At 41.6% G+C, this 16722-nt stretch overlaps 1 protein-coding gene across 6 annotated transcripts in view; it reads right to left on the reverse strand.

The window, feature by feature from the left end:
• Positions 1-16441, reverse strand: part of vath (Vacuolar proton pump subunit H) — a 98097-nt gene extending 81656 nt beyond the window's left edge. For 2 of the 6 annotated variants that reach the window (XM_045693604.1, XM_045693601.1), the window contains exons 1-3: positions 16210-16440; positions 11955-12105; positions 4253-4352 (exon numbers count right to left, since the gene is read on the reverse strand). In XM_045693604.1, coding sequence (XP_045549560.1) covers positions 4253-4352; positions 11955-12058 — 204 coding nt within the window. In that variant the 5' untranslated portion in view covers positions 12059-12105; positions 16210-16440. 6 annotated transcript variants of the gene reach the window in all.
• Positions 16442-16722: the final 281 nt, after the last annotated feature.

Here is a 16722-nt window from a genome sequence, read left to right on the forward strand (position 1 = left end):
GTGCACCAGTCCCTCCTGCCGCAAAGCACCCCCACAACATGATGCTGCCACCCCCGTGCTTCACGGTTGGGATGATGTTCTTCGGCTTGCAAGCCTCCCCTTTTGCCTCCAAACATAACGATGGTCATTATGGCCAAACAGTTCTATTTATGTTTCATCAGACCAGAGGACATTTCTCCAAAAAGTACGATCTTTGTCCCCATGTGCAGTTGCAAACCGTAGTCTGGCTTTTTATGGTGCTTTTGGAGCAATGGTTTCTTCCTTATTGAGCGGCCTTTCAGGTTATGTTGATATAGGACTCGTTTTACTGTGGATGTAGATACTTTTGTACCCGTTTCCTCCAGCATCTTCACAAGGTCCTTTGCTGTTGTTCTGGGATTGACTTGCACTTTTCACACCAAAGTACGTTCATTTCAAGGAGACAGAATGCGTCTCCTTCCTGAGCGGAAAGACGGCTGCGTGGTCCCATGGTGTTTATACTTGCATACTATTGTTTGTACAGATGAACATGGAACCTTCAGCCGTTTGGAAATTGCTCCCAAGGATGAACCAGACTTGTGGAGGTCTAGAATTTTTTTTCCTGAGGTCTTGGCTGATTTCTTTTGATTTTCCCATGATGTCAAGCAAAGAGGCACTGAGTTTGAATGTAGGCCTTGAAATACATCCACAGGTACAGCTCCAATTGACTCAAATGATGTCAATTAGCCTATGAGAATCTTCTAAAGCCATGACATCATTTTCTGGAATGTTCCAAGCTGTTTAAAGGCACAGTCAACTTAGTGAGTGTATGTAAACTTCTGACCCACTGGAATTGTGATAGTGAAATAATCTGTCAACAATTGTTGGAAAAATTACTTGTCATGCACAAAGTCCTAACAGACTTGCGAAAACTATAGTTTAACTTTTTATGGATAGGGGCAGTATTTTCACGGCCGGATAAAAAACGTACCCGATTTAATCTGATTATTACTCCTGCCCAGAAACTAGAATATGCATATAATTATTAGCTTTGGATAGAAAACACTCCAAAGTTTCTAAAACTTTGAATGGTGTCTGTGAGTATAACAGAACTCATTTGGCAGGCCAAAACCTGAGAAGATTCCAAACAGGAAGCGCCCTCTCTGACCATTTCTTGGCCTTCTTGATCATCTCTAACCAAAACAGGGGATCTCTGCTGTAACGTGACATTTTCTAACGCTCCCATAGGCTCTCAGAAGGCGCCAGAATGGGGAATGATGACTCTGCAGGCCATGGCTGAAAAACAGTAGTGCATTTGGATAGTGGTCGATCTGAGAACAATGAGACTGGGGGGCGCGTGCACGAGCCGACACCATGTTTTTATTTTTTCGTCTTTGACTGAAAACAGGGTTTCCCGATCGGAATATTATCGCTTTTTTACGAGATAAATCGCATAAAAATTGATTTTAAACAGCGTTTGACATGCTTCGAAGTACGGTAATGGAATATTTTGAATTTTTTTGTCACGAAACGCGCCGGGCGCATCACCCTTCTTTACCCTTCGGATAGTGTCTTGAACGCATGAACAAAATGCCGCTATTTGGATATAACTATGGATTATTTGGAACCAAACCAACATTTGTTATTGAAGTAGAAGTCCTGGGAGTGCATTCTGACGAAGAACAGCAAAGGTAATCCAATTTTTCTTATAGTAAATCTGAGTTTGGTGAGGGCCAAACTTGGTGGGTGTCAAAATAGCTAGCCCGTGATGGCGAGCTATCTACTCAGAATATTGCAAAATGTTCTTTCACCGAAAAGCTATTTTAAAATCGGACACCTCGATTGCATAAAGGAGTTCTGTATCTATAATTCTTTAAATAATTGTTATGTTTTTTGTGAACGTTTATCGTGAGTAATTTAGTAAATTCACCGGAAGTTTTCGGTTGGTATGCTAGTTCTGAACGTCACATGCTAATGTAAAAAGCTGGTTTTTGATATAAATATGAACTTGATTGAACAAAACATGCATGTATTGTATAACAATGTCCTAGGAGTGTCATCTGATGAAGATCATCAAAGGTTAGTGCTGCATTTAGCTGTGGTTTTGTATTTTGTGACATTATATGCTAGCTTGAAAAATGGGTGTCTGATTATTTCTGGCTGGGTACTCTCCTGACATAATCTATTGTTTTGCTTTCGCTGTAAAGCCTTTTTGAAAATCGGACAGTGTGGTTAGATAAAGGAGAGTCTTGTCTTTAAAATGGTGTAAAATAGTCATATGTTTGAAAAATTGAAGTTTTCGGATTTTCGAGGACTTTGTATTTCACACCACGCCCATCATTGGATATTGGAGCAGGTGTTCCGCTAGCGGAACGTCTAGATGTAAGCGGTTAATTAACAAGAAATTTGTGGAGTTGTTGAAAAATAAGTTTTAATGACTCAAACCTAAGTGTATGTAAACATCAGACTTCAACTGTATAAAAAAATTGTTTGGAACATAATGAATTCCTCCTGGACTTCATGAAATGATGAGAAAATTGAGCTTTTGAGTAGTTGAGAGACTTTACAAAGCCCTCTCTCTTCCCATTCCTAAAACCTTGGGACATAGTAGAAGGAAGAAAGGTTGGGTTGTGGAATATAGGCCAGTGTCTAGAAATCTCATTACTCAGTTTATATTGGCGATGAACATCCCTCCATATCTTCAATGTTAGAGTAATAATTGGGTTTTGTTTAATCCTGTCAATAGAAATAGGTTCTGCTATAAAAAGAGAAGACAATGTAAAGACTAAATTTCAAGCCGTGACAAATCAAGCTGTGTGATTAAGTTGCGCTGCCCAGTAATATGATTTAAGGTTAGGGAGGCCAAGCCCACCCAATTCCTTGACCAGCTGTAGCTTTTATAACTACTACGAGCCTTCTTATTTTGCCATCAAAATGTGCCTATTGCTGCATTTAGGCCAGTAAAGGTTTTAGCAGGAATTTTAATAGGAAGCACTGAAAACCGATAAAGCAGTCTTGGTAAGACATTAATTTTTACTGAATCAAACCGACCTGCTAGAGATATAGGGAAGGGCATCCAAGGGTATAGATTTTCAGTGAATTTACTAATCACAGGGAGGTAGTTCAAAGCATATAGTTACCCATAGTATGATGTAATATTAACACCCAAGTAGTGCATGCTTGTATCAGTCCATTTAAATGCAATTGTCATTGATACTTGAGGGTGCATCACCAAAAGGTGATGGTTGCTGATAATGGGCATCTGTACGCCTATGTAGATTTTCCATAAATAAAAATTAATAAAAAGTCAGCCGTTTCCAGCTACAAAAGTCATTTACAACGTCTACAGTGTATTTCTGATCAATTTGATGTTATTTTAATGGACTTTTTATTTATTTTTTGCTTTTCTTTCAAAAACAAGGACATTTTTAAGTGACCGCAAACTTTTTAAACGGTAGTGTAAATAGCGTTAAATTGGCATGCTGACTGCAGGAATGTCTACCAGAGCTGTTGCCAGATAATTTAATAATTTCTCTATCATAATGGGAATGTAATTCTGCTTTGAAAGTTGATAAAGTAGGTAACCCCACTTGTGAGAAAATGGCCCTTGAATGTTTTTGTACACCTACTGGAGAGCTCTTCTTTGTCTACACCCATTCAGCATCATTCACACCCTCTTAAGCCTTAGCCCCATCTATCTCTTTAAGGATTCACATGTGAGGCCACGTGCTATACAGAGTGAGTAGTGTAGTGATCAACCAAATATGTCAATACTTAAAGCGGTGAAAGTAGTAGCCTGCCTATATCCTAATCTGACTTTGGTGTAGGTCCTGCTGTTCACATTACTGTCTCTGGTAAACACATACTATATAAAATCAATGTTTATTTGTCACATGCACAAGATAGAGAAGTTGTAAATGGTACAGTGAAATGGTTACTTGCATATTTGCATAGTAGCGATATAAAAATAGAAAGTGTCCAGATAATAAAATATTTATACAATATATTTATGATTAGATGATGCTTACCCAGACACATTCTACCTTTCTGGGTCATGTGACAGAGGCTAGGCACTACTACTGGGCACTACTCATTTTACCTATATAGTGCACTAACAGCTAAGATGCATGCATACGGTTTTAGTCATTTAAGTTTACATTGAAAGCGCTTTTTCATTACAAAAATGAATAAAACAAATTTAAATAATGTTTTACACTGTTTGGCCCCACCCCCAAAAAAACTTAGGCGGCCCACCCAAGGATTAAAATTTCTGAAAAATCCCTGTGTGTTGTACCTGATGTCCTTCATTTGTGAGGATGGTCTGTTTCTCCTCAGAATGAGCCACTTCAAACTTCTTAATGAACTCACAGTCCTCGGCAGAGATCATCTGGCCCCTGAGACAAGACACAGCATGATAATTACAATACTACTTCACATTAGTCCTCTCAAATATAACATATGCATGCTTCTATCAAATCCTATCACCTCTGAACACACAAGGTAATAGAAATGATTACATTCATATTCCTCCCCTGAAATAATTTGACCCCAAGGAGACAAGGTACACAGTATGATTGATGACTATTAAAACACTTGTGTCTAATCTAATTAGCATAATGAACAAATTCCCATGAAAACCCAGCGGTGTTTGTCAGACCATCAGTCATCCCAAAAATCAGTCTTCTAAGGAAAACATCTGTAGAGTCTGAACAGTTTGGCCTATAAACCACTATGGTAAGATGACTCATGAACACGCACATGTCAGTGGTTTTGCTCTACGACCCCCACAAGCATCACGGGACTTGTTTGAAGTCAGCCCGGGACCAGAAAAAAAATACAATTAATGGTTTAGTGCCAAAAAAAGGTTTAATACAGTACCAGCCAAAAGTTGACACACCTACTCATTCAAGGGTTTTTCATTATTTGTACTATTTTCTACATTGTAGAATAATAGTGAAGACATGAAAACTATGAAATAACACATATGGAATCATGTAGTAACCAAAAGTGTTAAACAAATCAAAATAGATTTGATTTCTTCAAAGTAGCCACGCTTTACCTTGACGACAGCTTTGCACACTATTGGCATTCTCTTAACCCACTTCATGAGGTAGTCACCTGGAATGCATTTCAATTAACAGGTGTGCCTTGTTAAAAGTTGATTTGTGGAATTTCTTTCCTTCTTAATGTCATTGAGCTAATCAGTTGTGTTGTGACAAGGTAGGGGTGGTATACAGAAGATGGTATTTTACCAAATATGGACTTCGCCCTATTACGGAAAGAACAGCTGAAATAAGCAAAGCGAAACAACAGTCCATCATTACTTTAAGACATGAAGGTCAGTCAATCTGGAAAATTTCAAGAAATATGAAAGTGAAACAATCAAGAGCAAACCGGGAAACCGGTGGATTATTGAATGAAGCACGCCAGCTAAACAGAGTTTTTATGGATATAAAGAAGGACTTTATCGAACAAATGGACCATTTGTAACTGGGACCTTTTGGAGTGCCAACAGAAGATCTTCAAAGGTAAGGCATTTATTATATCGCTATTTCTGACTTTCGTGTCGCACCTGCCTGGTTGAAAAATGTTTTATGTTTTTGTATCCGGGGCGCTGTCCTCAGATAAATCGCATGGTGTGCTTTCGCCGTAAAGCCTTTTTTAAATCAAACAGTGGCTGGATTAACAAGAAGTTAAGCTTTATTTTGATGTATAATACTTGTATTTTCATGAATGTTAAATATTTACATTTCTGACTTCAACTGTATGTATGCATGTATGTACGTACGTACGTACGTACATACACACACACACACACACGTGGTACCCCTTGAGGTATCCCACCCAAAAATATAAATAAAATATTGGATGAAACGTTGCTATTGGACTATTAGCCCATACTAACGCATGGATTGACAGATTCCTACATGGAAAAACAGTTTGTTTTGAAGTCTGTTCTATATATACTGTTTTTCCATGTAGGTATAGAACAACTGTTTTTCCATGTAGGTATAGAACAGACTTCAAACAAACTGTTTTTTCATGTAGGAATCTGTTATTCGATGCATTTCCATGGGCTAATAATAGTAAGGCGAAAAACAACGTTTCATCAAATATTTTATTTATATTATTGAGTCAGATACCTAAAGGGGTCAACACTTCAAAATCAAATAGCTAAATGATCCTTGGTATGATCATCTTCAAACAATTCCATATAGCTTAGTAGAACCCCACCTCCCCTAGTTTGGACTGGAGGGGGGGGTTCTACTAAGCTGACATACACTGAGTGTACAACACATTACGAACACTCTTTCCATGACAGACTGACCAGGTGAAAGATATGATCCATTATTGATGTCACTTGTTAAATCCACTTCAAATCAGTGTAGACGAAAGGGAGGAGACGGGTTAAATAAGGATTATTAAGCCTTGAGACAGTTGAGACATGGATTGTGTATGTGTGCCACTCAGATAGTGAATGGACAAAACTAAATATTTTAGTGCCTTTGAACAGGCTATGGTAGTAGGTGAAAAGCACACCGGTGTGTGTCAAAAACTGCAACGTTGCTGTTTGTATCAAGAATGGTCCACCACCCAAAGGACATCCAGCTAACTTGACACGACTGTGGGAAGCATCAGAATCAACATAGGCCAGCATCCCTGTGGAACGCTTTCGACACTTTTTAGAGTCCGAGCCACAACGAATTGAAGCTGTTCTGAGGGCAAAAGGGGGGCAGTAAGGAAAGTAATGGACGTCATTCACAAGGCAGAATGTGGCTGTGGAATCTGACTGTGCTAATGGAATGTAGCTGAAAAGAGACTAGACGAGGGATAAGAAGAAGTTCATACTATACGTTTTTGGTTGAGAAGTAGACAAAGTTATTAATTAACTGTTTTGGTGACAATCAGCTTTGAAATCAGCATATTTTTGAATCACAAAGTACAAGGGTAGTGAATTCAGCCATAAGCTAGCAAGGAAAGTTAGCCTGCCAAGCTGTAAAGAGTCCTAGCCTGTACTGGACATTGTTTTGCCAACAGTAATGAACAATTTCTACATGCCGTGTTGCATTATTCAAGTGTATTAACCTTTGTGCATCATGAGGAGGAGGATAACAACGAAGCCAGACAGCTCTAGTAATGAATGACAAGGTGAAGCAGACTCTTTGCTCTATAAAGGGGCTGTGCTGATCCTCTCAATCACGTAAGACACATTTGACAGAAGTAGCAAATCTAACAAATTCTAGTACCGACCCGGATGCCATGTTTTCCTCACCGTTCTCCCAGTCTCTGCATCGGAGTATCAATATCATAGGCCTGCATTGACAGGCATAAGCGGTCTTTCAATCATGCAGTCGCAAAATGCGTTTAAGATCAAAGTGAGCCTAGTCGCACTTGCGCATTTGTTGATAACCGCTAGTGAGTTATTTGCCCAGTTATAGCTAATTTCTAGTCAGCAATGAAAATCCTAGAAAAGTCAGTGTGTGCATCACCTGTGTATAATGGCAGTGGGCCGTTGCCAGAGGAGAAAGACATTTGACATTTGTATAATGATATACAGACTAACTAGATAGTAGCCAATTGAAACATATTGTGTAGTTTGACTGGTTAATTATTTAACCATTAGCATGTATTAATGTCATTGTCATGTCCGATGTCCTAACAACTTTCCACCGGAGATCGTATAACTGAGGAGCAGTTGACGAAACCAATGCTGCATACTCCAGTTGTAAAACAGTCTCACAACCGCCCCAACATTGGCCAGGAGTCTCTTTTCAATACTGGCCATGTAACTCTGACAAATATTCTTACAATAGCCTAAATGACAAGTAACTCCTATGCTGTCAAGATCTCCCCTGAACGCTGAATATTTTAACCTTACAAAATAGATCAACATTTTAGTTACTGCTCCCACCTTAGCCATTTGGATCCCTGGTTCATTGAATGAGGGAATTATTTTAGAAAGACAAAAAAAAGTATTTGGTTCTAATTGTAATGTGGCAGGGTGGCCAACAATCCTCCAGGAGAGTTACTGGGGTGCAAGGTGGCCAGCCATCCTCCAGGAGAGTTACTGGGGGTGCAAGGTGGCCAACCATCCACCAGGAGAGTTACTGGGGTGCAAGGTGGCCAACCATCCTCCAGGAGAGTTACTGGGGTGCAAGGTGGCCAGCCATCCTCCAGGAGAGTTACTGGGGGTGCAAGGTGGCCAACCATCCTCCAGGAGAGTTACTGGGGGTGCAAGGTGGCCAACCATCCTCCAGGAGAGTTACTGGGGGTGCAAGGTGGCCAACCATCCTCCAGGAGAGTTACTGGGGGTGCAAGGTGGCCAACCATCCTCCAGGAGAGTTACTGGGGGTGCAAGGTGGCCAACCATCCTCCAGGAGAGTTACTGGGGGTGCAAGGTGGCCAACCATCCTCCAGGAGAGTTACTGGGGGTGCAAGGTGGCCAACCATCCTCCAGGAGAGTTACTGGTCGTGCAAGGTGGCCAACCATCCTCCAGGAGAGTTACTGGTCGTGCAAGGTAGCCAACCATCCTCCAGGAGAGTTACTGGTCGTGCAAGGTGGCCAACCATCCTCCAGGAGAGTTACTGGGGGAGCAAGGTGGCCAACCATCCTCCAGCAGAGTTACTGGGGGAGCAAGGTGGCCAACCATCCTCCAGCAGAGTTACTGGGGGTGCAAGGTGGCCAACCATCCTCCAGGAGAGACACTGGGTGGGCAGGCTTTTACTCCAACCCTGCTCAAACACACCACATTGTAAAAAAACAAAATCAGCTGCTCAACAGGACCATGATAAGATCACTCTGGTGTGTTTGAGCAGGGTTGAATCAAAAGCCTGCACACCCAGTATCTCTCCAGATGGAAGGTTGACGGACCACGTGTTTTATACAGTAGCCCATGAGCGCAGTATTTTACTTTGGGGGGGTTAAGTGCCTTGCTCAAGGACACGACGGCAGGAAATATAATACATGGGACCAGAGATCAGCTGTCTTCCATTGTCAAGACCAGTGATAACAATTGTTACTTTGTGAAGTGGTTATTTTTTTTAAATGCCTTCCTCACCATCTTAAATAAGCATGCCCCTTTCAAGAAATTTAGAACCAGGAACAGATATAGCCCTTGGTTCTCCCCAGACCTGACTGCCCTTAACCAACACAAAAATATCCTGTGGCGTTCTGCATTTGCATCGAACTGCCCCCGCGATATGCAACTTTTCAGAGAAGTTAGAAACCAATACACACGCAGTTAGAAACGCCAAGGCTAGCTTTTTCAAACAGCAATTTGCTTCCTGCAACTCAAACTCTAAAAAGTTCTGGGACACTGTAAAGTCCATGGAGAATAAGAACACCTCCTCCCAACTGCCCACTGCAATGAGGATAGGAAACTCTGTCACCACCGATAAGCCCACTATAATTGAGAATTTCAATAAGCATTTTTCTACGGCTGGCCATGCTTTCCACCTAACTACCCCTACTGCATTCAACAGCACTGCACCCCCCCACAGCTACTCGCCCAAGCCTCCCCCATTTCTCCTTCTCCCAAATCCATTCAGCTGATGTTCTGAAAGAGCTGCAAAATCTGGACCCCTACAAATCAGCTGGGCTTGACAATCTGGACCCTTTCTTTCTAAAATTATCTGCCGAAATTATTGCAATTATTGCTATTACTAGCCTGTTCAACCTCTCTTTTGTGTCGTCTGAGATTCCCATAGATTGGAAAGCAGCTGCTGTCATCCCCCTCTTCAAAGGAGGTGACACTCTTGACCCAAATTGCTACAGACATATATCCATCCTACCCTGCCTTTCTAAGGTCTTCGAAAGCCAAGTCAACAAACAGATTACCGACCATTTCGAATCCCACCGCACCCTCTCCGCCATGCAATCTGGTTTCAGAGCTGGTCATGGGTGCACCTCAGCCACGCTCAAGGTCCTAAACGACATCGATAAGAAACAATACTGTGCTGCCGTATTCATTGACCTGCCCAAAGCTTTTGACTCCGTTAATCACCACATCCTCATCGGCAGACTCAGTAGCCTTGGTTTCTCAAACAATTGCGTCGCCTGGTTCACCAACTACTTCTCTGATAGAGTTCAGTGTGTCAAATCGGAGGGCCTTCTGTCCGGACCTCTGGCAGTCTCTATGGGGGTACCACAGGGTTCAATTCTTGGGCCAACTCTTTTCTCTGTATACATCAATGATGTCGCTCTTGCTGCTGGTGAATCTCTGATCCACCTCTACGCAGACGACACCATTCTGTACACTTCTGGCCCTTCTTTGGACACTGTGTTAACAACCCTCCAGACGAGCTTCAATGCCATACAACTCTCCTTCCGTGGTCTCCAACTGCTCCTAAATACAAGTAAAACTAAATGCATGCTCTTCAACCGATCGCTGCCTGCACCTGCCCGCCTGTCCAGCATCACTTCTCTGGACGGTTCTGACTTAGAATTTGTGGATAACTACAAATACCTAGGTGTCTGGTTAGACTGTAAACTCTCCTTCCAGACTCACATCAATCATCTCCAATCCAAAGTGAAATCTAGAATTGGCTTCCTATTTCGCAACAAAGCATCCTTCACTCATGCTGCCAAACATACCCTCGTAAAACTGACCATCCTACCAATCCTCGACTTCGGCAACGCCATTTACAAAATAGCCTCCAATACCCTACTCAACAAGCTGGATGCAGTCTATCACAGTGCCATCCGTTTTGTCACCAAAGCCCATATACTACCCACCACTGCGACCTGTACGCTCTCGTTGGCTGGCCTTCGCTTCATAATCGTCGCCAAACACATTGGCTCCAGGTCATCTACAAGACCCTGCTAGGTAAAGTCCCCCTTTATCTCCACTCACTGGTCACCATAGCAGCACCCACCTGTAGCACACGCTCCAGCAGGTATATCTCTCTGGTCACCCCTAAAGCCAACTCCTCCTTTGGTCGTCTCTCCTTCCAGTTCTCTGCTGCCAATGACTGGAACGAACTACAAAAATCTCTGAAACTGGAAACACTTATCTCCCTCACTAGCTTTAAGCACCAGCTATCAGAGCAGCTCCCAGATCACTGCACCTGTACATAGCCCATCTATAATTTAGCCCAAACTACTACCTCTTCCCCTACTGTATTTATTTATTATTTTGCTCCTTTGCACCATATTATTTATATTTTAACTTTGAACTTTCTTCAAATTATAATTCTACCATTCCAGTGTTTTACTTGCTATACTTTATTTACTTTGCCACCATGGCCTTTTTTTGCCTTTACCTCCCTTATCTCACATCATTTGCTCACATTGTATATAGTCTTATTTCTTGTCTACTGTATCATTGATTGTATGTTGTTTTACTCCATGTGTAACTCTGTGTTTTTGTATGTTGTCGAACTGCTTTGCTTTATCTTGGCCAGGTCGCAATTGTAAATGAGAACTTGTTCTCAACTTGCCTACCTGGTTAAATAATGGTGAAATAAAATAAAAAAGTGGTTGCACAAAAATCTGTCATACTTGTCTGAAGGACAAGTGGCTAAAAAAGTTAATATTAAGCTCTGGTCTGATCAGAGCTTAAATGGGATGTCAGGGATGTCAGGGTTTTTTGACTTCTCTATTTAACAGTAAGTTCCTAATTACAGAGAGAGCTTCTTATCCAAAGCTGACATTCACACTGGAAATAACACATATACCAGTCCAGCACTATACAACCTGGTTCCATTTCTCAAGTCCGTGATTATGTTAGTGAGGCCACTAAGGCCCTCGACAGCCTTAAGGAGAAGGTCTAAGTTAGAAATCTACCGACAAAAGGAACTAACATTCACAAGGCATTGAGTCACAGAACAGAGAACCAAAGATAACCCATCAGCTACTTTTGTTCAGTATGTAGGGCCTAAAGACCAGAATTCAAAGACATTCAAAGAAATCATAGGCCTAGAGTCTTACAGACAACTGATGAGGAAAATAAATGGTGACAGGAGGACGAAGAGGATGATGACGAAGGTGTACTTACTGCAGGTATGACTGCCAGTTGACCTTGTTGGCTCTGACCTCCGCAGCCTTGGCAGCGATGATGTTCGTGGGCACTGCAGCATCCACCGCCCCGCGGATATCCATCCTGATACACCTGTTCGATACCACTCTGGACTACAATAAATAATTCCCTGGAGGGAGAGAGGGAGGGTTATCAATGAATAATAAACAATCACAAATCAACAAGTCCTTCTAAAACATTGATTTGGCAACATGCTACATTGCTCATAATAGCCCAACTGTTGGTGAGAGTAGTTTGTTAAAGTGTAGGGTATTAATTATGGTGCCAGTCAGGAATTCATGACCAACTCTGCAGACAGATCCTCATTTTTTTCCATCAGCTACCTTGATGCTTTCAAGACAACTCGGGACTTCTGATTTAAAATGTACGTAGGTTTATGCGTAAAGGATCCCATTGGTCGAATCTGATATTTTTCAAGTTGGAAACTCGGGCCTCATCTTTCTACAACGAGTTTACAAGTAAGACATTTCCAGGGCCATACTACAAATTAACAGTTTACATTTAGTTTCCCAATCTAAAAATGTGCCTCGCCATTGAAAATCGTCTATATAGTCGTGGCCAAAAGTTTTGAGAATGACACAAATATTAATTTTCACAAAGTCTGCTGCCTCAGTTTGTATGATGGCAATTTGCATATACTCTAGAATGTTATGAAGAGTGATCAGATGAATTGCAATTAATTGCAAAGTCCCTCTTTGCCATACAAAGGAACTGAATCCCCCAAAAAACATTTCCACTGCATTTCAGCCCTGCCACAAAAGGACCAGCTGACATCATGTCAGTGATTCTCTCGTTACCCTCTTGACGTTACCCTAGGATAGGGGGCGCCACAGCGCATTTTGGAAAAAATGTGTGCCCATTTTCAACGGCCTACTAATCAAACTCAGAAGCTAGGATAGGCATATAATTAATACCTGTGGATAGAAAACACCCTAAAGTTTCTAAAACTGTTTGAATGGTGTCTGTGAGTATAACAGAACTCATATGGCAGTCAAAACCCCGAGACCGATTGAAACAGGAAGTGGAATTCTGAATTGTGGACTCAACTTCACGTCGTTGCCTATTATTCACAACGTGAGCTATCGTTATTTGAGCACTTCCTATTGCTTCCACAAGATGTCGCCAGTCTTTACAAAGTGTTTTGAGCCTTCTACTGTCGAAACTCAGTGAATGAGACGCGTTGGAAATTGGTCACAGGGGGAGGGCCATCACCATTATGACGCCGGCGGCCCTGTCTACCCCCACCTTTGGAAACGTTTTGAAACACAATGAAATCATCCCCCTCGAATCTTATTGGCTCTCTTGTTGAAACAGGCCCTGAAGATTTATGTTATACAACGTTTGACATGTTTGAACGAAACTAAATGGGGAAAAAATGTTTTATTTCGAAATGGCTGTGGCGCGCTCGGCAGAGTAGTTGGATACACCATTCAGACGCGCTAACAACAGCAAGCTAATGGAACATAAAGGATGGACTTTTTCGACCGAAAATACATCTGTTGTGGACCTGGGATTCATGGAAGTGCTTTCTGATGAAGACAACTAAAGGTAAGGGATTATTGACAATATTATACAACATTAGATGTGATATGCGATTGTTCCAAGATGGCGCCGAGCTGTATTTACTAGCTCATTTTCTGAGTATCGCATCCCCTTTTATCGCTAAGTGTGATTACCCAGTAAAGTTATTTTTAAATCTGGTATGACAGGTGCTTTCAAGAGATATTCATCTATAAATCTTAGAATGACAATATTACATTTTAAACATGTTTACGAATAGTAATTCAGTAAATTGTAGCTCTGTTTCCCCGGATTGCATTTGACGGGAAAATAGTTAGTCAACGTCAGACGCCGATGTAAAATGCTGTTTTCATATATAAATATGAACTTTATTGAACAAAAGAATGCATGCATTGTGTAACATGATGTCCTAGGTGTGTCATCTGATGAAGTTTGTAAAAGGTTAGTGCTGCATTTAGCTGTTTTTGGGTTATTTGTGATGCATGTGGTTGGTCGGAAAATGGCTATGTTGCTGCTTTTACGATGGACTCCTCTAACATAATCTAATGATTTGCTTTTCCTGTAAAACCTTTTTGAAATCGGACGACGTGGGTCGATTCAGGAGAGGTGTATCTATAAAACGATAGACAGTCCTATATTTGAAAAAATATATATATTAAATTTCGTTATGCTAATGTCGCTAGGAGTTTTCCCTGGATTTTGATCCCGCTGACGGGACGAGATGCTGAAGAGGTTTTAACACAGGTGTGAGTGTTGACGAGGTCAAGGCCGGAGATCACGCTGTCATGCTGATTGAATTCCAATAACAGGCTGGAAGCTTCAAAAGGAGGGTGGTGCTTGGAATCATTGTTCTTCCTCTGTCAACCATGGTTACCTGCAAGAAAACACGTGCCGTCATCATTGCTTTGCACAAAAAGGGCTTCACAGGCAAGGATATTGCTGCCAGTAAGATTGCACCTAAATCAACCATTTATCGGATCATCAAGAACTTCAAGGAGAGCAGTTCAATTGTTGTGAAGAAGGTTTCAGGATCGGGGCACCAACAGTACAGCGCTTGCTCAGGAATGGCAGCAGGCAGGTGTGAGTGCATCTGCACGCACAGTGAGACGAAGACTTTTGGAGGATGGCCTGGTGTCAAGAAGGGCAGCAAAGAAGTCACTTCTCTCCAGGAAAAACATCAGGGACAGACTGATATTCTGCAAAAGGTGCAGGGATTGGACTGCTGAGGACTGGAGTAAAGTCATTTTCTCTGATGAATCCCCTTTCCGATTGTTTGGAGCATCCGGAAAAAAGCTTGTCCGGAGAAGACAAGGTGAGCGCTACCATCAGTCCTGTGTCATGCCAACAGTAAAGCATCCTGAGACCATTCATGTGTGGGGTTGCTTCTCAGCCAAGGGAGTGGGCTCACTCACAATTTTGACTAAGAACACAGCCATGAATAAAGAATGGTACCAACACATCCTCCGAGAGCAACTTCTCCCAACCATCCAGGAACAGTTTGGTGATGAACAATGCCTTTTCCAGCATGATAGAGCACCTTGCCATAAGGGAAAAGTGATAGCTAAGTGGCTTGGGGAACAAAACATAGATATTTTGGGTCCATGGCCAGGAAACTCCCCAGATCTTAATCCCATTGAGAACTTGTGGTCAATCCTCAAGAGGCGGGTGGACAAACAAAAACCCACAAATTCTGACAAACTCCGAGCATTGATTTTGCAAGAATGGGCTGCCATCAGTCAGGATGTGGCCCAGAAGTTAATTGACAGCATGCCAGGGCGGATTGCAGAGGTCTTGAAAAAGAATGGTCAACAGTGCAAATATTGACGCTTTGCATCAACTTCATGTAATTGTCAATAAAAGCCTTTGACACTTGTGAAATGCTTGTAATTATACAACATCTGACAAAAATATCTAAAGACACTGAAGCATCAAAATTTGTGGAAGTTAATATTTGTGTCATTCTCAAAACTTTTGGCCACGACTGTACTTCCAGACACAAATGAGAGAACAGTTATTCTGCGCCCTAGCACACTCAGACAAGGGTGCTCTTAAATTGACCACACACCAAGTAAATCTAAGATTTTGATTGGTTGATGCGCATTTTGTGACTGAGAAACTGTTCACATTTCAACTGATTGGAATGAGTATAGCACTGCCAAGTCTCCAAGTTCCGAGTTCTCTTGAACGCGGCATGAGCTAACGTTTGCCAGTAGCTTGCTAGCCAACTCAGGACATAAGTAACGTTAGCTAGCTAACTTAGCCAATGCAATATGATTCATGTTGCTGGTGCAGTCCCATCGACTAGCCGACTAAACACAATCGTGGAGTTTAGTTGGCTTGTCATTGACAAAACATAAGCTGTATAATTTGGCTAAATCGACAGCAATTGTCAACAAACCTCGAAATAAATACAGTAAGCGTTGTTACTGAATTGGTTTGAGTCGTTTCTCGACAGTTACGCTAACTGGCTAATGTCAATATTATGGTGCAAGCCAGAGCCATATACAGTTAACGTTAGCTTTATGATTCTGGAGCAGGCTTAGTAAAGTCGTCAACGTAAAGATAATGTAACGACAATACAGAAAATAAATTCTCAAAGAAACATTACAATACTGTCTTCCCACCACTGACACAACCAAAATAAAGCATTAACTGTCTTTTAAAAGCAAAATACCATTAAAACCTCACCTACCTGTCAGCTGACAAACTATAAGGCGACGTCACGAGACACCTATCACGTGATGGTGTCATGCATGTCACGAGCCAGTAGGAAGCGGCTTCTTCTTCTGTGGTTTTTATGGCGGATTACAACTCAAAAAAGTGTGCTGCCGCCACCAACTGGATAGGTTGAAATCCCTCCCAAAAAATACAAAAAAATAATCCATACGTAATAGTGAAACTAACTAATAGTGAAACTAACACCCCAAAAATAATACTTTGCCAAAACAAACAAAACTCCAACTTCTTCCTTCTTTTAATTATCCAAATCTCCCTTCTCAGGCTCTAGGACCTGAGAGGGTGGTACGCCTTGTGCCACTATTCCGTTTAACGCCTTCACTGAGAAATCTTTCAGCACCAGGAACCGCCCCGCCACATCCACTATTTTTTTCTATCTTCCTGGACCTTCTCTCCACCCCGGCAGTGCCATTAATTACTATAGCTATAAAGGCTACAAAGTTCACCTTCTTAACCTTTACAATGTCAG

This window comes from Salmo salar, chromosome ssa14, assembly GCF_905237065.1.
Source record: "Salmo salar chromosome ssa14, Ssal_v3.1, whole genome shotgun sequence".
Classification (NCBI taxonomy): Eukaryota; Metazoa; Chordata; class Actinopteri; order Salmoniformes; family Salmonidae; genus Salmo; species Salmo salar.